The 23,285-nt window shown below is 43.2% G+C and overlaps 2 protein-coding genes across 5 annotated transcripts in view; one reads left to right on the forward strand and one right to left on the reverse strand.

The window, feature by feature from the left end:
• APLP1 (amyloid beta precursor like protein 1) overlaps positions 1-8,986 on the forward strand; it is a 41,029-nt gene extending 32,043 nt beyond the window's left edge. The window contains exons 9-17 of one of the 2 annotated variants that reach the window (XM_072155129.1): positions 3,695-3,853; positions 3,939-4,067; positions 4,147-4,246; positions 4,354-4,488; positions 4,638-4,661; positions 4,938-5,008; positions 5,085-5,144; positions 5,842-5,985; positions 7,391-8,986. In XM_072155129.1, coding sequence (XP_072011230.1) covers positions 3,695-3,853; positions 3,939-4,067; positions 4,147-4,246; positions 4,354-4,488; positions 4,638-4,661; positions 4,938-5,008; positions 5,085-5,144; positions 5,842-5,985; positions 7,391-7,489 — 921 coding nt within the window. In that variant the 3' untranslated portion in view covers positions 7,490-8,986. The remainder of the gene's footprint in view (positions 1-3,694; positions 3,854-3,938; positions 4,068-4,146; positions 4,247-4,353; positions 4,489-4,637; positions 4,662-4,937; positions 5,009-5,084; positions 5,145-5,841; positions 5,986-7,390) is intronic. The other variant, XM_072155130.1, reaches the window with a different exon arrangement.
• Positions 8,987-10,521: 1,535 nt separating this feature from the next.
• On the reverse strand, positions 10,522-20,988 carry UPK1A (uroplakin 1A). Of its 3 annotated transcripts, none has more exons than XM_072155131.1 (8): positions 20,833-20,988; positions 17,203-17,278; positions 14,042-14,242; positions 13,798-13,872; positions 13,580-13,687; positions 11,942-12,121; positions 11,413-11,496; positions 10,522-10,925 (listed from the first exon to the last, which is right to left on the reverse strand). In XM_072155131.1, the coding sequence occupies exons 2-8, from the start codon at positions 17,263-17,265 to the stop codon at positions 10,881-10,883; spliced, it is 756 nt and encodes a 251-aa protein (XP_072011232.1). In that variant the 5' UTR covers positions 17,266-17,278; positions 20,833-20,988; the 3' UTR covers positions 10,522-10,880. The 3 variants fall into 3 exon arrangements, with proteins under 3 accessions (XP_072011232.1, XP_072011233.1, XP_072011234.1); XM_072155132.1 differs by having other exon boundaries at positions 20,823-20,957; XM_072155133.1 differs by lacking the exon at positions 20,833-20,988 and adding an exon at positions 20,675-20,696.
• Positions 20,989-23,285: the final 2,297 nt, after the last annotated feature.

Raw genomic sequence — 23,285 nt, forward strand, 5'->3', positions numbered from 1 at the left:
TGGTCATTTGTGTAGGGGTCTGTCATCGAAGTCGATTGGATGGTGAATAACTTGTTATGTCCAGATGGTTGTTCTAGAGATGGTAGGTGATCCATCAATTCTCAAACCAAACATGATGGACGTTGGCTAGGAAGAGCCCCGATCAGATGTTTGGTGATCCTTTGTCCCATCATGACTGAGGTAGACACCGCTATGCTCATGTTGGTGCTATCTCTGGTTCGGAGGCCTCTGGGATGGTGGTGGTCATGTAAACTCTAGGAATTGTAGACTGGTCTTCTCAAAAGGATAATACTAGACGACCCCTACCGAGGTCAAAAGATGAGAATCCTGCGAAGAGGATACCATATGTCATCATCATGACTGAGGTAGACAACGCGAGGCTCTTCTTGGTACCATGATTGGTTTGAAGGCTGCTGGTACGGTGTTGGTCATGTCCTCTCTAGGAACGACACATGGGTCTTCATAAAAAGATCTTCAGCACGTTGAATATTTGACAACCTCTGTGGAGGCCAAAAGATAAGCATCCTGAGAAGACCATCCCCTATATTCCACAATGACATCATGAGGTAGACAACACTAGACTTTTGTTGGTACCATGACTCGTTTGGTGGATGTCACCTCTAGGAATGACTCATTGGTCTTCATAAAAGGGTCTTTAGAAAGTTTATTACCTGGAAACCTCCACCGAGGCCAAAAGATGAGAACCCTGAGAAAACGATACCCCGACTTATATCAGGTTTAAGACCTAGTGAAATGCTTTTACGCATCAATTTGGTGTTCTGTTGCTGTTGAGATGAAGACCTCATAATATAGTAGATGTTTTCATGGAAGGCTTCCAGTTCAACCTACAGATGAGAATCCTGCCCACCATGACTGAGCTAGACACTGCTAGCTTCTTGTAGGCACCATAACTGGTTTGGAGGCTGCTGGGGTGGTGTTGGTCATGTAATGTCTAAGAATGACATATTGAATGGTTAATACTGGACAACCACATTGTCCCATCATGACTGAGGTCGGTGTTGTGTTGCCGTTGAGGTGAAGACCTCATAATATAGTAGGTGTTTTCATTGAAGGCTTTCAGTTCCTATGTTGACATCATGAGGTAGACAACACTAGGGCTCTTGTTGGTACCATGACTGGTTTGATGGCCACTGGGATGGTCCTGTCACGTTTAGGAATGACATGTTGGTCTTCTTAGAAGGGTCATTAGAAAGGTTATTACTTGACAACCTCCACCAATGAGAATCCTGGGAAGAGGATACCTTATGTTCCATCATGACTGACGTAGACAACGCTAGGCTCTTGTTGGTACCATGACTGGTTTGATGGCCACTGGGATGGTCCTGTCACGTCTAGGAATGACATATTGGTCTTCTATAAAGGGTCATTAGAAAGGTTAATACTTGACCACCTCCACCAATGAGAATCCTGGGAAGAGGATACCTTAGGTTCCTCCATGACTGACGTAGACAACGCTAGGCTCTTGTTGGTACCATGACTGGTGTGATGGCCACTGGGATGGTCATGTCACGTCTAGGAATGACATATTGGTCTTCTATAAAGGGTCATTAGAAAGGTTATTACTTGACAACCTCCACCAATGAGAATCCTGGGAAGAGGATACATTAGGTTCCATCATGACGGAGGTAGACAACGCTAGGCTCTTGTTGGCACCATGACTGGTTTGTAGGTCTCTGGGATGGTGGTCACATCATCTCCAGGAATAACATATTGGTCTTCTGTAATACTGGACAACCACCACTGAAGATGAGAATCCTGAGAAGAGATCCCCTTAGTTCAATCAAGGTTTGAGACCCAATAAAATTCTACTCCTTGATTTGGTGTTGAAGTAAAGACCTTGGTCGGTTGTTTTCAGTGAAGGCTTCCACTTCCACCATAACTGAGATGAAGTCTGGGAGTCTGTAGTACCTGCCTGGTTGATGGCTTCCATTCATGGAGTAGATCGTGATGTGTTTTAGGATCCCCGACCAATAATATAGAACGTGCCCGACAGATGCAGCAGAGCTGAGTTTGTCGCTGTGATGTCAGGCCAGAGCTCTGCTACATCCGTCCTCTATAGTCACCAGGTGAGTGTAATGTGACTAGATGTGACATAAATATTTAATCGCCCCCCTCCCCCTCCAGACACGACCAAAAATGAAAAAGTATCCAGAAGAAAATATTAATTATTTCGGAGTGACAGGAGAATTTTCCCAGGATAATATCCGGGGGTTTTGGAGCCATTAGCGGTGAAAACCTAGACCAGAGACAGATGTAAAAGTCATTTATTTGCAAATCCCTGATGTCCGGGGAAAGCGATAGCTTTTAGTGGCACTTAGTGGGGGCCGTGTTACCACAGATAACATGAGCAGGGGCGCGGGGGACGTCATGAAAGCGGATCCCAGTGCCCGCTCTTATAATAACACAATACGGGACATGGCGGCGCGGGGGCGGTGTAATGGCGGATACGATTACACCCCCAGAGGAGGTCGCCCCAGAGCCCAGTGTAAGACCATCAGCCGCCCCATCAGCAGATTGTGGGAATGTGCAGGAGGAACCAACCTGTGTATCTAATCCTATCTTGTGTGATACTGTGTACTGAGCTGTGTATCTAATCCTATCCTGTGTGCTGAGCTGTGTATCTAATCCTATCATATGTGATACTGTGTGCTGAGCCGTGTATCTAATCCTATCTTGTGTGATACTGTGTACTGAGCTGTGTATCTAATCCTATCCTGTGTGCTGAGCCGTGTATCTAATCCTATCATGTGTGATACTGTCTGCTAAGCCGTGTATCTAATCCTATCATGTGTAATACTGTCTGCTATGCTTTGTATCTAATCCTATCATGTGTGATACTGTCTGCTGAGCCGTGTATCTAATCCTATCATGTGTGTCACTGTCTACTGAAATGTGTATCTAATCATATCATGTGTGATACTGTCTGCTATGCTTTGTATCTAATCCTATCATGTGTGATACTGTGTGCTGAGCTGTGTATCTAATCCTATCATATGTGATACTGCCTGCTGAGCTGTGTATCTAATCCTATCATGTGTGATACTGTCCTCTGAGCTGTGTATCTAATCCTATCATGTGTGATACTGTCTACTGAGCTGTGTATCTAATCCTATCATGTGTGATACTGTCCTCTGAGCTGTGTATCTAATCCTATCATGTGTGATACTGTCTACTGAAATGTGTATCTAATCATATCATGTGTGATACTGTCTGCTGAGCCATGTATCCAATCCTATCATGTGTGATACTGTCTGCTGAGCCATGTATCCAATCCTATCATGTGTGATACTGTGTGCTGAGCTGTGTATCTCATCCTATCATGTGTGGTACTGACTGCTGAGCTGTGTATCTAATCCTATCCTGTGTGATACTGTGTGCTGAGCTATGTATCTAATCCTATCATGTGTGATACTGTCTGCTGAGCCGTGTATCTAATCCTATCATGTGTGATACTGTCTGCTATGCTTTGTATCTAATCCTTTCCTGTGTGATACTGTGTGCTGAGCCGTGTATCTAATCCTATAATTTGTGATACTCTCTACTGCTCTGCTGTACCTAAGCCTATCATGTGTGATACTGTCTACTGCTGTACCTAAACCTATCGTGTGTGATACGCTGTGTATCTCATCTTGCGTGCTTTAATATGACACACCCCGGCTCCTTCTCTCTCCAGCACTTTCAGTCGATCCTGCAGACCCTGGAGAGTCAGATCTCAGCTCAGCGCCAGCGTCTGGTGGAGACGCACCTTGGTCGGGTGGTTGCGGCTCTCAATGACAACCGTAGGGCGGCGCTAGAGAACTACTTGGCGAGCGTACAGACCACACCTCTCGATGTAAGCTCCTCCCCTCACGTTTTTAATGAATATTTTTTTAGAGATGTGATAATCAGGACATTGTTTTGTGTCTGGTTCCGAGCAGTCAGAGAAGGTTCTTCTGGCCCTAAAGAAATACATCCACGCGGAGCAGAAGGACCAGCGCCACACGGTGCGTCACTACCAGCACGTCAGCAGCGCCGAACCGGACCGAGCCGAGACCATCCAGTTTCAGGTACTGGGGTCCATCCCTCTGTTGTGACCTTTATCTGGTGCCTCCGTTTTCAGTCATTATTGTCGGGTCTCTTCTTCAGGTTCTGACCCACCTCCGAGTCATCGAGGAGCGAGTCAACCAGTCTCTATCTCTGCTGTACCGCAACCCTCAGCTGACGCCGGAGCTACGAGAACAGATCAGTGAGTGTCATGTTTTACTCAGTTTGGGGCAATTGTTTGGAGCAGGGGCTTCCAACAGGATCTGCTAAAAATGGTGAAAAACTGAATTTTTTTACCCATTTCTGCAGAGAGTTGGCTGCGCACAGAATGGGTCGGCGCCAGCGATCTCCTGACCTCCACCCAAAAGAAGCTGAACGACGACAGCGACTACCCGGAGATGAGAGTGCCCCCTCAGAACTCTGCCGAGACGTCTCAAGGAGAAGGTGAGGCGTCTTAGGCCCCGCCCCTGGCTCCTCCTTCCCGTTTTTCTCGGCCGTCCCTTTATATCTCGGTCTCTTCTGACTCTCTCTTTCTCTTTGCTTTGTCTGCCTTGTTACCTTTGCTTCTTTTTTCGGGGGAAACGCCTCATCAGACTCACAGCAGATCGAACGCAAAGGTCAGTGCTTGGGTCGTGTGCCTGTCTCTTTAAATCTCTTCACCACATTAACGTAGTCCGTGACAGCCGACACCATCCACAACAAATATAGCCGCTCGGCAAGTTACAGGAAGTGTGTTGGCGGCCATATTGGTTATCAGCCATAGTATTCAGGGGGATGTAATATATCCGAATGGATTCTGGCTACAAACTTATTTCATGGAGAACACAATTGGTTCCTATTAGAAGTCGTAACGTGTGACTATCCCTTTAAGACGAGATCTATGTTTCCCGCAGGCTCCGCGGTCTGGGACATGTATTCAGACTTCCCCCCTAGTGAGCGGACGATTACTTTCCCCGGACAGAAGGTGAGGCGCCCGATCTATAGGGTGGGGAGATCTATGGGATATATATGGAGAATGATGACATCTCTCTTATTGTTAGGATAACGGATCGGTGAAGCCGGTCCATTACCAATCCGAAGACATCCAGCGCGACGAACTGGTGAGTAGAGAGCGTCCCCTGCTGTTGGTGATGTGTATAGCGTCAGCCTTTAGCCCCCCACCTATGCACAGAAACGGACCCTGTGCTGAAGATTGTAACTTATTCACTCATACTCATAGTTGAGACCTTTTAACATTTGTTGGACAAATGAGCCCTATTTTACCTGTACCGATACATGGTAACAAAATTTCAGCGCAGGTGAGGGGTTTTCTGCTGCTGAAAGTGTAACAAATCCCCAGTTGTAAGCAGAGCTCGTAAGTCTGTACATTTTACCTTCAAGTAGTTGTAACAAACCCTCCGCTTTGAGCACTGTTAGATCTGTAGAACTTCAGACAGATATATTTTACCTGCACCGATACATTGTAACAAACTATCAGGATAAGGAGAAGGATTTGTGCTGCTGACAGGTTTAGCTCATATACGATTGTCTACACTGGATGCAGTTGTAACAAACCCTCAGCTGTGACAAAAGTCAACCTAGAGCTCTGCCTAGACTGGATACGACCTCTCCTGTTAGAATTCCTTGGCCCTGATGCTCCAGAATGTTGGATAATCGGGCCATGTTAAAGGGATACGTATACATATACAGTGTATATGCGCCGAGGCTGATGGAAACCAGGCGCTGTTGACTTCCTGTTGTCATAGCGACCCGGCCTTCGTTAGTTCTGCGGTAATTGAGTAAATCTTTATCCTGCAGGAACCAGACACCCTGGTCACGTTTAATCGAGGAGCTCTGATTGGTCTGCTGGTGGTGGCGGTTGCTGTGGCGATGGTTATAATTATCAGCCTCCTGCTCATCAGACGCAAGCCCTACGGGACCATCAGCCACGGGATTATAGAGGTGAGACGCAGGGTACGGATGGGGAGGGGCTCCATGTCACGAAGAGGGCACCCAGGGGTGACAGAGACGGTGCTGTAATATTATTATACTAGCAGACTATATATATATATATATATATTACATTTAACCCTCAGTCAGTAGCAACCATGGCATCTAAGAGGTTATTGTCATGCATTGGCCACCCTTATTGACTCTTCCATGCCACAGTCAAGGAGCCAGTTTATCAAACTAGGGCCTAATAAAAGCTCCCGGGCCTCCCTGACTTTTCATCTGGCTGTGGCTAGGATTGGCTGCTGACAGCCAGGATATGCTGCAGTCTATTAGTATAGAAATGCAGTTTTTTGGTGGCATTAAAAAAAAAAATCATAAAAAAATTGTATGTAGCCCCGAGTGTTATCAATAAAAAGTAAATGACATACCATAAAAAACAAGCTCTCGGCTAGCTCCATCAATTGAACAATAAGAAAAGAAAAAGTTTGACCACTTAATATATGGTGTTAGAAAAAGTAAAAAGAATTAGTATGCACCATAAAAAAATTATTTTAAATATATATTGATATCACCTTGTTGACAATACGGTTATGCTGTTCAGTGAATGGTGCAGAATTTAGTAAATAATGGGGGAGGGGGTTATCTCTACTGAAAAGGGTTAGTAAAATTTATAGGCATCTTACAAAGGACAACATCCAACAATACATCTCATCTCACAAGAACCTACCAAAATACATCTCATGTCACAAAAACCAAGTAAAATACAACTCGTCTCACAAAAAAAAAAAAAATCAGTCAATACACAACTCATCTCACAAAAAACAAGTAAAATACAACTCATGTCACAAAAAACAAGTAAAATACAACTCATGTCACAAAAACCAAGTAAAATACAACTCATCTCACAAAAACCAAGTAAAATACAACTCCTCTCACAAAAGCCAAGTAAAATACAACTCCTCTCACAAAAACCAAGTAAAATACAACTCCTCTCACAAAAACCAAGTAAAATACAACTCCTCTCACAAAAACCAAGTAAAATACAACTCCTCTCACAAAAACCAAGTAAAATACAACTCCTCTCACAAAAACCAAGTAAAACACAACTCCTCTCACAAAAACCAAGTAAAATACAACTCATCTCACAAAAACCAAGTAAAATACAACTCACCTCATAAAAACCAAGTAAAATACAACTTGTCTCACAAAAACCAAGTAAAATACAACTCATCTTATCTCACAAAAACCAAGTAAAATACAACTCACCTCATAAAAACAAGTCAAACAAATCAAAATACAATTCACCTAAAAAAGCTGTACAGGGAGATGTAGATAGACACAATTTGTCACGTTTGGAGGGGTGTAGATTGTGAACCATTCCTTTACCCTATGACCGCTCCCTTCTCGTTCCCAGGTGGAAGCTTCCAGGACCCCAGAAGACAAGCACCTGAGTAAGATGCAGAACCAAGGTTACGAAAACCCAACTTACAGATACCTTGAAGAGAACAACTGAGCAAACAAGTTGGGTTAATATTATTTAGGGCACAGGGGAGGGGCTTTACTTCAGGGGGAGGTACAATAAAGGGTTGGGGGTGGGGTCACGGGTATACAGGGAATATTTACTAAAATAGGGAGCGACTGAAGAGCCGGATACACCTTCTCCCCCACCCGGGAATAATGATGTTGCAGAATATGAGAACTTTATGGGAATTTATTGTCTCAAAACTGAGCACCCGGAATGGGAATAGGATACGGAGCTGAACACAACAGGTTAACGTCCTCGTCTCTCTCCCCTGTAAATGCACTTAAATTATTTATGACTGAGAAGGGAAAAGAGACCATTCAGCATTAACCTCTGGTTGTGGGATATCTCTCAGCTATAACCGACCCCTCCCCCTGACTTTCAGTTGCGCCGCACCCCCCCTCCCACCCCCCTCCCTAGCACCCATCAGAGAGACCAGCATTGCATCGCAGCAGATACCGGGGATCAGCGTCCAATTGTATCACTCCCACACAATCACTCACTGCTGCTTCGCAACGGGCTCCCGTTCCGACCCGCCCCCCCCCATGGGTAGGGTAGCATCAAGGCGACTCGCCCTTATGACCACCAACTCTTCCCCGTCGGTCCTTCATTTCAAGATTGTAATTTTTTTTTGTTTTTAAGAATTATGTCAAACTAATTTCCATTTAAAGGGACACTCCATTAAAAAAAAAAAAAGGGGGGGTCCATATCCCTTCACCAGTATCGGCAGCGCATTGTAGTATTCCAATGTAACCTTGTCCATTGTAGATGTTGTTATCTGTAGTCGGAACGACGAATGAGGTAAGAAGAACCAGCCGCTTCCTGCGTGGAGGTTGTCACAGCCACGCCCACAGGCGTCACTCAATTCCGTACATCCGTGAGAATAAATGGGGGCGTCATTTAAAGTATCACTTCACTACCGTAGCGAGGATCAGTGCACGCATCGAGTTCCACTTTAACAAGTAAAATTTTTAAAAACCGGTCAAATATTTAAAAAAAAAAAAAAAAAAATGTATAGTGGCGCCCCCCCCCCCCCCCCCCCTAGGAAAAAATGGCTGCCCTTACTATAAGATGAGGACTAGAGGACTGTATTAGTCTTTGGGTTCCTTACACCTGGACTGAACCAGCTTTGCGCGGGGGGATATGTGTTGTATATACATCTGTACATACGCGTTCTAGTCCTATAATTTGCCTCGGTTCTATATAGAGGTCAACATTGTGTGGGGGGAGGAAAAAAAAACAAAACAAAAAAAAAAAACATCACACGTCTCAACACGGCTCCTATATTGTAAAAAACAAACCCCCATTAAATTTTTGGTGGCTACTGGTAAAATTCAAAATCGCCACCAGAAAGCAGTCCAGCAAATAAGAAAATGGAAGGGGAGGAGCCAAATCAGTCCGTTTCTTTACGATACCGTCAGTCAAAATTTGTAACTTTAAAAAAATTTTTAAAAATATGGGTGGAATAGTAAAAAACCGAAAGCAAAATTGGAACTCCATTCCAAAAAAAAAAAAAATTGCATTCGTTCTTAGGGTTTCGGTACCGCCCACTGACCGTTGTTGACATTTTTTGCTTCCTAATCACGTCACTAATTCGCCCGGCTAAATGTCGTGTACTCACGCCTCGGAGCATCACAAAGAATTTACCAATAACACTCGGATCGCACCGTACGCCTATAGGCCGCCACATAACAGATCCCAAAAATCGATGAAATCGATTATCGATGAACAGAACTCCGGATCACCCGCCATGATCCGAAGCAAAACACGTGTGGAAAAAAATGGTTCTATACAGTCATGGAGTAAAGAGTCGAGGACTGTAAATTTTCGAAAACCGTGCATGTTAATTTCTGTAATTGTTAACATGTCGATACAAAAAACTAGGAGTAGAGGTCCTTATGTGCAAAATCTGGAGACGTCGCCCATGGCAACCACAGAAAAGTGTTCAAAAGAACGGAAAATGTGCGCTGAAATCCGATTGGTTGCGAAGGGATTTCCGTTTTAATCGGTTCAGTGTGGAGAAGGACAGAAGTTATCTGACTGGATGAGCAGGAACCAATTAGACGAAAGGTCTCATATTTCTAGGGGAGGTTCCTAATAGAAAAGCCGAGATCTGATTGAAGTAGAAGTGCCATAGCGACCAATCAGGTCACTGCTTTCATTTGGAAGAAATGTGACCTGAAATCTAATTGGTTCCTGATTTGAATCAGTTCAGTTTGGAAGATGAGAAGTAATCTAACTGGTTCCACCTCAACCAGAGGGCAGGTTTCATTTTTCTTGAGCAAATTGAGAAAACGGTGACCCAACGGAAGTAACCAATCAGGTCATTGCAGAAAATGAAGTAAGGAAGTAATCTTATTGAAGAAGCAGCAGCCAATAAGATTGCAGCTCTCATATTTCTCAGGCAAGTTACAAAATGAAAACAGTGACCTGATTGAGGCAGAGGTTCCAGAGCAACCAATCGGGACACTGCTTTCATTTTCTCCTAACTTGAAAAAATGAGAACATATGAGACGTGAAATCTAAGTGGCTGCTTCTTCTTCAACCAGATTACATTTTGATTGATGGGGAGAGTTTCCACAGCAACCAATCTGATTGAAGGAAGCAGCAGCCAATTAGATTTCAGGTCTCTTATTTCTTAGGCAAGTTAGAAGATTAAAGCTGTGAGCTGATTGGTTGTTGTGAGAGTCCATCTTAGCAGTTGCCTGTACTGGGTTGTAAACATTGGGGCCTAGTGTGCCTGGCAGGGTCACCGCTGTGTATTCGGGGGTGAACATAGGGGGCCAGTGTGACATGACGACTGCTGAATATAAATCATGACGATACGATTTTGCTGTATTTTCAATTCTCACCATCAATAAATATTAACTTAAGATAATAAAAGGACTTGTGAAAATGGAAAAAAAACGTGTGTCATTCCCTCCTCCACACTTTATACTGAAGCTCCTCTTATACAGCACAAGCCCACCACAGTATGAAATGTTTAACCCTTCACTGTATGAACAAGAGACTGAAAATTTAAGAACGAAAAAACACACAACTTTATTCATAATACAAACACAGTAACACGCGCCATACTCAAAGTGGGGGCGGCTTCATTAAACATCCGTTCTCAGCCGCGGTCTGAGTCACCTGTACAAGCGGCAGTATGGGAAAAAGGTCACATGATCAAAAAAAAAAAAAAAATGAAAATTAAAAATTTACGAGTGTGAACAAAGGCGTAATCTGTACACGTACAGTGGGTAATAATACTTCCATACGGAATGATGGAGGAATCGGTTACGAGATGCAAATCTCTTGTATCTGATGGAGGCTTCATGACCCAAATCCTTGTGGTAATCCTCCCGGTATCTCGCTACAGCCGTGTCAGGGATCCAGCGGATCACATGGTGAAGTAGTGATACATCGTAGCAAACATGACCAGCATCTGCGGAGAGACGAGGGCGGTTATCAGGGTGGCAGATGGCCGGGGAGATTTACATGGCGGACATACAGATTAACATAGAAGAGCCAAAATCTGCTGATACGACCATTAAAAAGGGCAAGTTCCTCAAATTTCTGAAAATTTTATAACTACGTTTATTTTAAAAAAAAATTAAGTTTAAATCTGATAATATAGATTTTACAAAAAAATAAATTCAAAACGTGTTTAAAGGAACACTCCAGTCAAAGTTATTTCAATGAATAATACATGGTGCAGGGCTTGGTAGGAGGAGCCAGACTCATGGTCATTTTATTCCTAGAACCTCCCTTGAAGCCCTGAACATGGTAGAATTCAGTATCGGGCCTGGACTGGAGTGGAAAAATTCACAGCGTGCTGTAAAGCAAGTTTGAGTGTTTTTTGTTGTAACTCACTACTGACATCTAGTGGTCAGATTGAAAAATCTTAATGTCACAGGAAGATTCCTACTTACCGTCCACATTAGGATGGCAAATCCAAACCAAGAGATTCCCCACGTGTAGCTGTTTATCGCGTGTACAATGTGGTGGACGCATCCCTGAAATGTTACACGTACAAACATTATATGAAAGTCATCCAACGTCTACATAGAGCATAATCTCATCTATGCTCTAGTCACATCTAGAGCTGCATTCCAAATCCTGCAGATTATCAGCACAAGGTGCATTACACATTTCACCAGTTGGACCAACTTTTGACATCTATTCATAACAGGCACTATGTCCATGGCACCCTCAATTTGGGAAGAGTTTAACCAAATAACAGACCCCCACCCGTATCTCCCCCAGCCCAGGGGTCTTTAGCAACCACTTTCTACACCTGTCCATAGTACTGCAATATCAGATACAACCTATCAGCTGCAGTACCACACACCACCTTGTGCACATGGGTGGCGCTGTTTTCTGAAAAAGAGCAGCTGTTTCAAAAGGGTATAACCCAGGCAGTCCCCATTAGACCTAGACTATAATGATGGAGTTAATTACCGTAGAATAAACATAATTGGGAAGCCCCACAAGGCAGGCCTGCTGGTTCACGATCTGGAAATTGACGTCCCTCATACAGCACCAGAGCGGCCAGGTGGAGGTAGATTCATTGTATTGATTGCGAAACGTTGAGGAATATTGAATCCAGTCCTGGGGGCCATTCATTCCGCAGCACTGCTTCTGCACACACAAAAAAAACACGTTGATTAACATTAATTTTAAAATCCATCACAATTTTTTGATGCAAAGATTCAACTCCCTGCCCCTTCTCCAAGCAAAGCACAGACATCGCTTGGCAGTGATTTCACATTTGAGAGTTTCCTATGGCCTCCTTGATTAGGCTTCAAAAAAGGTTTTAAATGATACAAAAACAGCACCAAAAACTAGAAAAATAGAGTACCGTATTTTTCAGACTATAAGGCGCACCGGATTATAAGGCGCACCATCAATAAATGCCTTAAATGTCTAGGTTCATATATAAGGCGCACCATTGATAAATGCATGCTGAAATGTCTAGGTTCATATATAAGGCGCACTGGACTTTAAGGCACACCTGATTATAAGGATGAATGACCAGCAGGTGGCAGACCTATGCACAGTACAAGGCAGCTGTTGTATGTAAGTACGGTTCATATATAAGGCGCACTGGACTATAAGGCGCACCATTGATTTCTGAGAAAATCAAAGGATTTTTTGTGCGCCTTATAGTACGAAAAATACGGTATGTGTGTGTCTGAGTGTTTAGTGGCCCGCTGGACGGGTCCTTTACGAACCTTGTACACTTCAAATATCCCTAACAGGTAGGTGAAGTATGGACAACCGACTCCTCCACTCTGAGTGGTTTCAACAAGATGCTACACACACATATTTTAGATTTATTATATATATATGCCTTTAATATTTCAAATTCCATTGCTGTGTTAAAGTTCTTCAATAAAGAAGTTGATGTTCTACATCCTTGTCTTCTCGTGTTATCCCTGGCTGCCGCTAACATCATGGGCCTCTCCTCTACCATCTACCCAGGGATGCCTCACACATGCACACACACTATGCCCTCTCCCTCTTCATGCAATCCTTCTCTGGAACGGCCCGGGTTGGTCAAGGCCTGTACCACTTCGGCCAGGAGAATCCAGCAGCCCCAATTGGAAGACATGGCAGGTGTCCAAGTCATGGGTCAAAAAAAAAAAAATTAAAAATCCTTCCTGTCAATTTTATATTCTCTGAATTGAGTAAAAGAGTGCACTGTAAAATAATGAATCAATAAGCAAAACCTTGGTCTTTCCACGTACGGACGACACACTTAAAAGGGAACCCTCACATCTCAACCAATTCCAACTCTTTGCACCCTTGATGCTGCACCAGCCTTGTTGCAGGTGGTGCTACCAGAGGCAAGAGGCTCAACTTGCCTCATGACTGGTGCACCCCTGTCCCCAAACTATTTTTTGGGGATCACTTTCTTCAGAGGAGTAAATTTCAGCTGCCTACTCAAGCTCACACCCACTCATCGAATAAGAAGAGAACCTAATTAGCATATTGGATACTAAAGCTACCATAAACCATGCTAGTAATTAGGACCACCCAGATGCGTAATCTTGGGCTGAGGCAGACTGCTCGGCTCCGCCCATTTGACACACTTACTTCCATCATGATCCTTTGCCACAAGGTGGTGATCTCAATTGCTGTGGGAGTGGAAGTGTCCCCAAAGTTTTTCAACATTTGCGTCAAGATAACATTGGAGTTTATCATCTAAAAAAGGGTTAAAAAATAAAATAAACAAACAAACAAACAAACATGGCAAAAAAAAAATGACCTGACATGCTAAAAAATTAATAAAAACGAGGTAAACTACTACTTACGTAATCCCGATGTGTGAACGATGTGATACAAGACGCGCATTCGAATATGTAGACGATCATCATCAGCACCAGGTACTGCGGGGGCGGAGAGAGGAAAGAGTAAATTCACCACCATAAATGATAGGCGTGTCTGGGTGTGAGCCAATTTGCATATTTATCCCATGGAGCATTGCACTTATCAGTATAATTATTTTCAAGGCCAATCCCCCAATAGGTTTCTTGAACCCCCACAACATCAGCTTACCACCATGAACATGGTCCGACTGCCCTTCAGCGCCGCCATAATCCCATAAGTTCCGAGGAGGAAGAAGGAAAATCCGCAGAAGATCGCAATCCAGCCACCAGCAAACACGTCATCTTTTCCTGTTGCCCCCAAAATTGGGTAAACGTAGTAGGGATCAGTGGTGGCCCAAATGGTTTCCGCAAATAATGCCAAACCGCAGAGCTGTGTACACAATACGGGACATAGTCAAGACAAATACTCATAATATAGTGTATCGTCATACACAGGGGGCAGTATTATAGGAGTTAAATTCTTGTACACAGGGGGCAGTATTATAGGAGTTATATTCTTGTACACAGGGGGCAGTATTATAGTAGTTATAGTCTTGTACATAGGGGGGAAGTATTATAGTAGTTATATTCTTGTACATAGGGGGCAGTATTATAGTAGTTATAGTCCTGTACACAGGGGCCAGTATTATAGTAGTTATATTCCTGTACACAGGGGCCAGTATTATAGTAGTTATAGTCCTGTACACAGGGGCCAGTATTATAGTAGTTATAGTCCTGTACACAGGGGCCAGTATTATAGTAGTTATAGTCCTGTACACAGGGGCCAGTATTATAGTAGTTATAGTCCTGTACACAGGGGCCAGTATTATAGTAGTTATAGTCCTGTACACAGGGGCCAGTATTATAGTAGTTATAGTCCTGTACACAGGGGCCAGTATTATAGTAGTTATAGTCCTGTACACAGGGGCCAGTATTATAGTAGTTATATTCCTGTACACAGGGGCCAGTATTATAGTAGTTATAGTCCTGTACACAGGGGCCAGTATTATAGTAGTTATATTCCTGTACACAGGGGCCAGTATTATAGTAGTTATATTCCTGTACACAGGGGCCAGTATTATAGTAGTTATATTCCTGTACACAGGGGGCAGTATTATAGTAGTTATATTCCTGTACACAGGGGGCAGTATTATAGTAGTTATATTCCTGTACACAGGGGGCAGTATTATAGTAGTTATATTCCTGTACACAGGGGGCAGTATTATAGTAGTTATATTCCTGTACACAGGGGGCAGTATTATAGTAGTTATATTCCTGTACACAGGGGGCAGTATTATAGTAGTTATATTCCTGTACACAGGGGGCAGTATTATAGTAGTTATATTCCTGTACACAGGGGGCAGTATTATAGTAGTTATATTCCTGTACACAGGGGGCAGTATTATAGTAGTTATATTCCTGTACACAGGGGGCAGTATTATAGTAGTTATATTCCTGTACACAGGGGGCAGTATTATAGTAGTTATATTCCTGTACACAGGGGGCAGTATTATAGTAGTTATATTCCTGTACACAGGGGGCAGTATTATAGTAGTTATATTCCTGTACACAGGGGGCAGTATTATAGTAGTTATATTCCTGTACACAGGGGGCAGTATTATAGTAGTTATATTCCTGTACACAGGGGGCAGTATTATAGTAGTTATATTCCTGTACACAGGGGGCAGTATTATAGTAGTTATATTCCTGTACACAGGGGGCAGTATTATAGTAGTTATATTCCTGTACATAGGGGGTAGTATTATAGTAGTTATATTCTTGTACACAGGGGGCAGTATTATAGTAGTTATATTCCTGTACACAGGGGGCAGTATTATAGTAGTTATATTCCTGTACACAGGGGGCAGTATTATAGTAGTTATATTCCTGTACACAGGGGGCAGTATTATAGTAGTTATATTCCTGTACACAGGGGGCAGTATTATAGTAGTTATATTCCTGTACACAGGGGGCAGTATTATAGTAGTTATATTCCTGTACACAGGGGGCAGTATTATAGTAGTTATATTCCTGTACACAGGGGGCAGTATTATAGTACTTATATTCCTGTACACAGGGGGCAGTATTATAGTACTTATATTCCTGTACACAGGGGGCAGTATTATAGTAGTTATATTCCTGTACACAGGGGGCAGTATTATAGTAGTTATATTCCTGTACACAGGGGGCAGTATTATAGTAGTTATATTCCTGTACACAGGGGGCAGTATTATAGTAGTTATATTCCTGTACACAGGGGGCAGTATTATAGTAGTTATATTCCTGTACACAGGGGGCAGTATTATAGTAGTTATATTCCTGTACACAGGGGGCAGTATTATAGTAGTTATATTCCTGTACATAGGGGGCAGTATTATAGTAGTTATATTCCTGTACATAGGGGGCAGTATTATAGTAGTTATATTCCTGTACATAGGGGGCAGTATTATAGTAGTTATATTCCTGTACATAGGGGGCAGTATTATAGTAGTTATATTCCTGTACATAGGGGGCAGTATTATAGTAGTTATATTCCTGTACATAGGGGGCAGTATTATAGTAGTTATATTCCTGTACATAGGGGGCAGTATTATAGTAGTTATATTCCTGTACATAGGGGGCAGTATTATAGTAGTTATATTCCTGTACATAGGGGGCAGTATTATAGTAGTTATATTCTTGTTCATAGGGGGCAGTATTATAGTAGTTATATTCCTGTACATAGGGGGCAGTATTATAGTAGTTATATCCCTGTACATAGGGGGTAGTATTATAGTAGTTATATTCTTGTACATAGGGGGCAGTATTATAGTAGTTATATTCTTGTACATAGGGGGTAGTATTATAGTAGTTATATTCCTGTACATAGGGGGCAGGACTATTGTAGTACTCTTATTGCCCATGGGAGGGCAAGTATTATGAGAGAAACCAAATGGTTTAGCTGCCAGAAATGTTGGGTATTTTGCTCATATAACAGTATACACTTATAATAAGATATAGGGTGGGGGTGAATATATATAATAAGTGATGTGTTGTGCAGCCGTTTTCCTCCTAAAAACTCAGTTACATTTATAACATTCCTGTCGGGCCGCTCCCTTTCATGTCTTCATGAGCTCGGACTTTCCTGTATAGCAACATTCCACTATTCTTCCTGGGGATATAGTGGTGGGGGGCTGGGGGTTATATAGGGGGCGCTATGCTCATAGTTTTGGTGGACGGTGGATAGTACGGCGCTGCACCTGTAGAGGTAATTTTACTTTCAGATCCATAGTGGGGGGGGGGGGGGGGGAAGCAGACATGGCGGTCTACAAGAAGTCTAATAATCATTCTCTTCTCTAGACACCTACTCACCAGAACTACAACATTGCCAAAGATGATGACCGCCTGGAGGCCGCCTTTACCCTTGTCCGCCATCTCGGGACGTTACCTGTGAGAGACACAACCACATTAGTCAGTCATTCCTAGAATACCGCACACAGTTCCCATATCTTAGTCATATAGAGTGTTCCTGGACAACCTCGAGGGGCCTATACATTATAGAATTACTACAAATCTTATAGGTAACTAGAGCTAAAAATGTGACCTGCTGACACCACTAGAGGGAGCCCTCAGCATCCCGGTCTACATGGAACTCAATGTTCAAACTGATCCTGGAAAATGTGTTTTGTGTAATCTGGAAAACCTTTGGGGGAGGCAGAAAAAAAAAAAAAAAAAAAAAAAAAATCATACCCTACTGCCACCTTGGCCAACAAGAAGTCCATAGAGTTGGGGGCAATAACCAAAACCATTCTATAGGTGCCCACAGACCTGCTACATGTGCCTTGTACCCAATGTCAGGCCATTCCCGTCTTCTATATGAGGCGCCTGTAACCCCTTCCCCAGAATTAGCACCTACCACCGGCACATGCACCCTAAGGTGACAGCTACGCCCTTCTCTAGGTTCAGTCTATGGACCCCCTATAGTACTCAGAGAGAACCATGGTTTATATCCGGAGTCAGAACATATTTAATACTCTGTAGAGCTGAGGGTTTGTTACACTTGTGTTGAGGCTAAACAATCCTGTGATGTAAACAGATGATACAATAGAGAAGTATTACAGACACAATGTAACAATTAGCTGCGGGTATTGGCACAGGACACAAGGTTTTGCCTTCAGACATTGAGGAATTTTCCAAATTTGTAGCAAATCTGTGATAAAAGTAGAATGTAGGAAATATTTGTACATCTGATACTTTATATTCACACATCAAAACTAATCTCTGAGAAAAAAAACTGCAGCGCAATGTGAACACGGAGCAAAGAGACGGCAGACTGTACCAGGGTTAGCTCCTTACCTGCTACACATCAGCACCACAGGACAAACCCAACAAGCTGCAATACACAGAGAGATGTAGCAGAGTGGAGATTCTCACTGTGTTATCTGTAGTGTTACATAGGACTGCAGGACACATCTACTACATGATCTGTACTCAGAGAGTTATCACTGTGTTATCTGTGGTGTTACATAGGACTGCAGGTCACTACATGATCTGTACTCAGAGAGATATCACTGTGTTATCTGTGGTGTTACATAGGACTGCAGGACACACCTACTACATGATCTGTACTCAGAGATATCACTGTGTTATCTGTGGTGTTACATAGGACTGCAGGTCACTACATGATCTGTACTCAGAGAGATATCACTGTGTTATCTGTGGTGTTACATAGGACTGCAGGACACACCTACTACATGATCTGTACTCAGAGATATCACTGTGTTATCTGTGGTGTTACATAGGACTGCAGGACACATCTACTACATGATTTGTACTCAGAGAGATATCACTGTGTTATCTGTGGTGTTACATAGGACTGCAGGACACACCTACTACATGATCTGTACTCAGAGATATCACTGTGTTATCTGTGGTGTTACATAGGACTGCAGGACACATCTACTACATGATCTGTACTCAGAGATATCACTGTGTTATCTGTGGTGTTACATAGGACTGCAGGTCACATCTACTACATGATCTGTACTAGAGATATCACTGTGTTATCTGTGATGTTACATAGGACTGCAGGACACATCTACTACATGATCTGTACTCAGAGAGATATCACTGTGTTATCTGTGGTGTTACATAGGACTGCAGGACACATCTACTACATGATCTGTACTCAGAGAGATATCACTGTGTTATCTGTGGTGTTACATAGGACTGCAGGACACATCTACTACATGATCTGTACTCAGAGAGATATCACTGTGTTATCTGTAGTGTTACATAGGACTGCAGGACACATCTACTACATGATCTGTACTAGAGAGATCACTGTGTTATCTGTGATGTTACATAGGACTGCAGGACACATCTACTACATGATCTGTACTCAGAGATATCACTGTGTTATCTGTGGTGTTACATAGGACCGCAGGACACATCTACTACATGATCTGTACTCAGAGATATCACTGTGTTATCTGTGGTGTTACATAGGACTGCAGGTCACATCTACTACATGATCTGTACTCAGAGATATCACTGTGTTATCTGTAGTGTTACATAGGACTGCAGGTCACATCTACTACATGATCTGTACTCAGAGATATTACTGTGTTATCTGTGGTGTTACATAGGACTGCAGGACACATCTACTACATGATCTGTACTCAGAGATATCACTGTGTTATCTGTGATGTTACATAGGACTGCAGGACACATATACTACATGATCTGTACTCAGAGAGATATCACTGTGTTATCTTTGGTGTTACATAGGACTGCAGGTCACATGATAATTATTGGTTCTATTATTTCACTACTAAATCATAATTTTGTGCAAAGCCAACACAGTCACACAACAATATCAGCTCTGCTATATCTGAACAAACAGATGCGTGCAGAACATTGCTGTCCATTCAGCTGCACCCAACAATGCGCTCATGTAAACTAAAGACTGGCATGTACTACAAGTCCCAGCACCTCGTCCTACTATATGACAAGCGCACAACTTAAAGTTGCTCATGATTTTCAAGATCTCTGCTTGCTGTCAGTCAATAGGAACCACCATTGTATACAACTCCTGGTGAGGTGAAAGCTGCACAACACCTTACAAATACCAAGTATTAAAAACAATGGGGTCTAACAAAACTCTACACCCTGGTTTAACATGTCCAGCCCACCAGGACCATAACCAAGTATCAGGATGCAACCACCGTCTCTCAACCAAAATTGACTTGCAATTCCTTCACTGGTGTAAGGCTGCATTCACACAATCAGGATTTCCGATGTGGTTTTTGAAGCCAAAAGCGGGTGCAGATCATAATGGGGGAGAACATACAATGGAGAGGCGCTGCTCATCCTCTGGTTTGGACATCAAACACCTGCATAAAAAAAACCCAAAAAACTGAAAGTGTGAACGAGGTCCGACTGCGACCCAAGATTGTTGTACCCACTTGTCAAAACCATTGGATTCCATTCTCCTCCACTAGGTTATAGATTTCAGGGGCAATCTGGGCAAGATCATTCATAGCCTCAGCGCAGTTCACACAATCAGGTTTTTAGATGCAGTTTTTGAAGCTTAAAGCTTCAGGGAGAAATATCTTTCAGAGATTTTACTCCTTATTTTTTCACTCCTGATCAAAAACGGAATCTAAAAAAACCTGATCGTGTGAACGCAGCCTCAGCGCAGGTGATCCTGACGAATACAAAACTAATCAATCTGTGGATATTTGGGGCACAACTGAGGGGTCTGCACCTCAAATCCAGTAATATCTACAATCTAGAAGAGATGTCGTCTTGAATGAGGATGATGAGAGTCGTAGTTTCTCACCAGTTACAACGTCTCGATTTTCGGAATTCCGATGCTGCACACGGAATGTCGCGGTTCCACCATAATAATAAATAATGTAACTTTTTTCAGTTTTGTTAATAAGTAATAGCCCCCCCCCATCCATCCATCCATCTCCAGCCCCACGCACCTGTACTCACCTGCAGCAGGGTCAGGTGTGTGCTCCACCTCTGAGGATGAGTGCAGCTCTGGAGTGCACGCTCACATCTGAGGTGGGGTTATCTCAGGACTTGTATCTTATGGGGTGCACAAGACTTGGGAGGGAGGAGACATTTACCTGCAGGTCCCCTCCCCCGTTACTCCACCTTTGCACCAGTTCCCCTGTTCCGGGCTCCTTTGACTCCATTGTTGGGTCACTGTGATGTTTATGTCCTGAAGTCAAACTGGTTTGTAGGAAAACAAAGAATCTGCGGCAGATACTGAAATCACTGAGATAAGGATGAAACTCCAGTTTGTAAGAATATCCAAACCTCCAGGACTGGACTGACCAGTGACACCATCTCCATCCCACTCACTGGGCTTATGTCATGTGACCGGTCTTAGAATTTGGTCACTGCCCCCTATGGATGGTGGAGATGCAGGCCCATAGTGAAGGGTACACCACTGGTCCATTTTTATGATGCCCCCTATTGGTGAGTCATTATGGGATAGAATTAAAGGGATTGTCCAGGATTTGAAAATCAAGTCTGCTTCCATCTAGAAACAGAACAGACTCTTATTGCAGATAAAAAAAAACCTTTAAATCTTGTTACAACCCCTTTAAGCTGGCCATAGACTGACAAGACTTCCCCTTGAAGCAGAGGTTGGGGGAGATAAGTGATGGCCATTTGGATTTCAATAAACTCATACATTTTCAGAAAGGGAAAATCCTCCATTCGGGGGGAGCAATCACTCCCCTCTAACCACTGAGGGCACATGCACACTCAGCCGCGAGTTCACATGAATGGGGTGAATGTATCAGTACAAATAATCCTTTTTAGCCTCCAGAGGGCTCCTATTTGGATCTCACCATCCACCACAACCTACATTTTTTTTATAGTAGGGCCACCACTAGTAAGGTGGTAAGCAAATTTTGTGGGCAACCCCCAAGAATGATAATCCAGCCCTGTGTGCCAGTGATTTCCTTGCACCTGGGAAGGGAGGAAAATTTTATGTGACTTGGGGCCCCTTCTCCTGCCGGGGCCCCCTGAACACGGTCACACTACACCCCCCTGAATGCTGCCCTGTGTCATTGTACTTGATACAGCGACAAACTTCTGCTCAACTAAAGCTACATAAATCGACACATTGTTACAAAAGCTCAGCTATATGAACAGAAGTTGGCAGGGGTGTAATTAGGAGAGGCAGGGCCCCATATCCCCCATATTTGTACACTCACACATTTAGACACTTAGGAAGATCTATCAAAGATTCATGCTGCATACTATGGAAGATGTGCACTGTTATATACATATAATGCTTTACAATGGTGCACATCCTCCATTCTTTAGTGTGTCAGGTCAAATGCCAGGGCCCCCTGACACTGCCGGCCCCATGGCTGTAGTCCCCCCTCCCCCGGAAAAGTATTTCCATCCACTTACATTAGAAATGGTGACACATGGTGTTTTTAATGCATTTTTCTTTTCATCACGTTTTTGGATCCTTGCAAAACGCATCAGTTTTGCATCTTGGCTTTTTTTGATAATGCATACGATTACATGTACAAACAACAGGAAGAATAAGATCATCGTGTTTTTTCCAAATTCCAAGAGACACCAATGTATTCAATTATAACACATCAAGCATTGCGTTTTTAAAAAGCGAACACGACCAAGAATACCCCTTTAAGACCCAATAATCCTCCAGTTCTGGAATTCCTTTAACATAAACTAATACCACCCATGAGGAAGTGGGAGGAGTCAATACGGGAAATCCCACCCCTAAGGATCTAAAATAATGTAAAAGTAAATGTCCCCTGGATTGGAATACATAATAAATCCCCCTGTGTCTTGTTGGTGTGGTCCACTGATCACCATGGCTTTACATGCTGTGATTTTTTTTTGTAATGAACCCTTAAATGTTAGGGTGTGTTCACACAATCAGTTGTTCAGATGCAGTTTTGATGTCCAAACGAGTAGTGAGGAGGAGGAGCATCTCCATTATAAGTTCTCATTATGATCCTCAGCTACTTTTGGTTTGGAAAACTGCATCTGAGAAACTGAAAGTGTGAACGCAGCCTTATATATTCCTATATACTCTTTGTTGAGTTCACCAAATCCTTATCTCAGACTCCTCTTTAGGGCTTTGTTTCCCAATGTTGTGTAGTAGAGGTGCAGCCCAGCTGAGCGAGGGACTGTACTGATGGAATCCCCTCCGACCGGTCGGACACATTCTAGAATGTTATCTGTGTTCTGCGATTTGTGGAATGATTACAATGTGGCCGGGTGTCCTGCCTGAGCTGGCGTAGAGGGTGCCGCATGTCGCCCCTCACCCCCTCTCCTACTACCTCAGTACATGGACTATGTGCAATCCTGTGCTGCCATGCAGACCCTAGAGCCCATTCCCATATATCCAGTCCTCACCCAACGCCCTTGGGTCAGATGGATGACATTTA

The sequence above is a fragment of the Engystomops pustulosus genome, chromosome 6 (genome assembly GCF_040894005.1).
Source record: "Engystomops pustulosus chromosome 6, aEngPut4.maternal, whole genome shotgun sequence".
NCBI classification, from domain to species: domain Eukaryota; kingdom Metazoa; phylum Chordata; class Amphibia; order Anura; family Leptodactylidae; genus Engystomops; species Engystomops pustulosus.

Bases quoted from the DNA above. Each gene is read 5' to 3' on its own strand.
- UPK1A (XM_072155131.1), bottom strand. From the start codon at position 17,265: ATGGCGGACAAGGGTAAAGGCGGCCTCCAGGCGGTCATCATCTTTGGC. The intron at 14,243-17,202 runs GTGAGTAGGTGT...TTGTGTACACAG, and splicing joins TTGGCAATGTTGTAGTTCTG to CTCTGCGGTTTGGCATTATT. The intron at 10,926-11,412 runs GTAAGTAGGAAT...GTCTCTCCGCAG, and splicing joins TTGCCATCCTAATGTGGACG to ATGCTGGTCATGTTTGCTAC.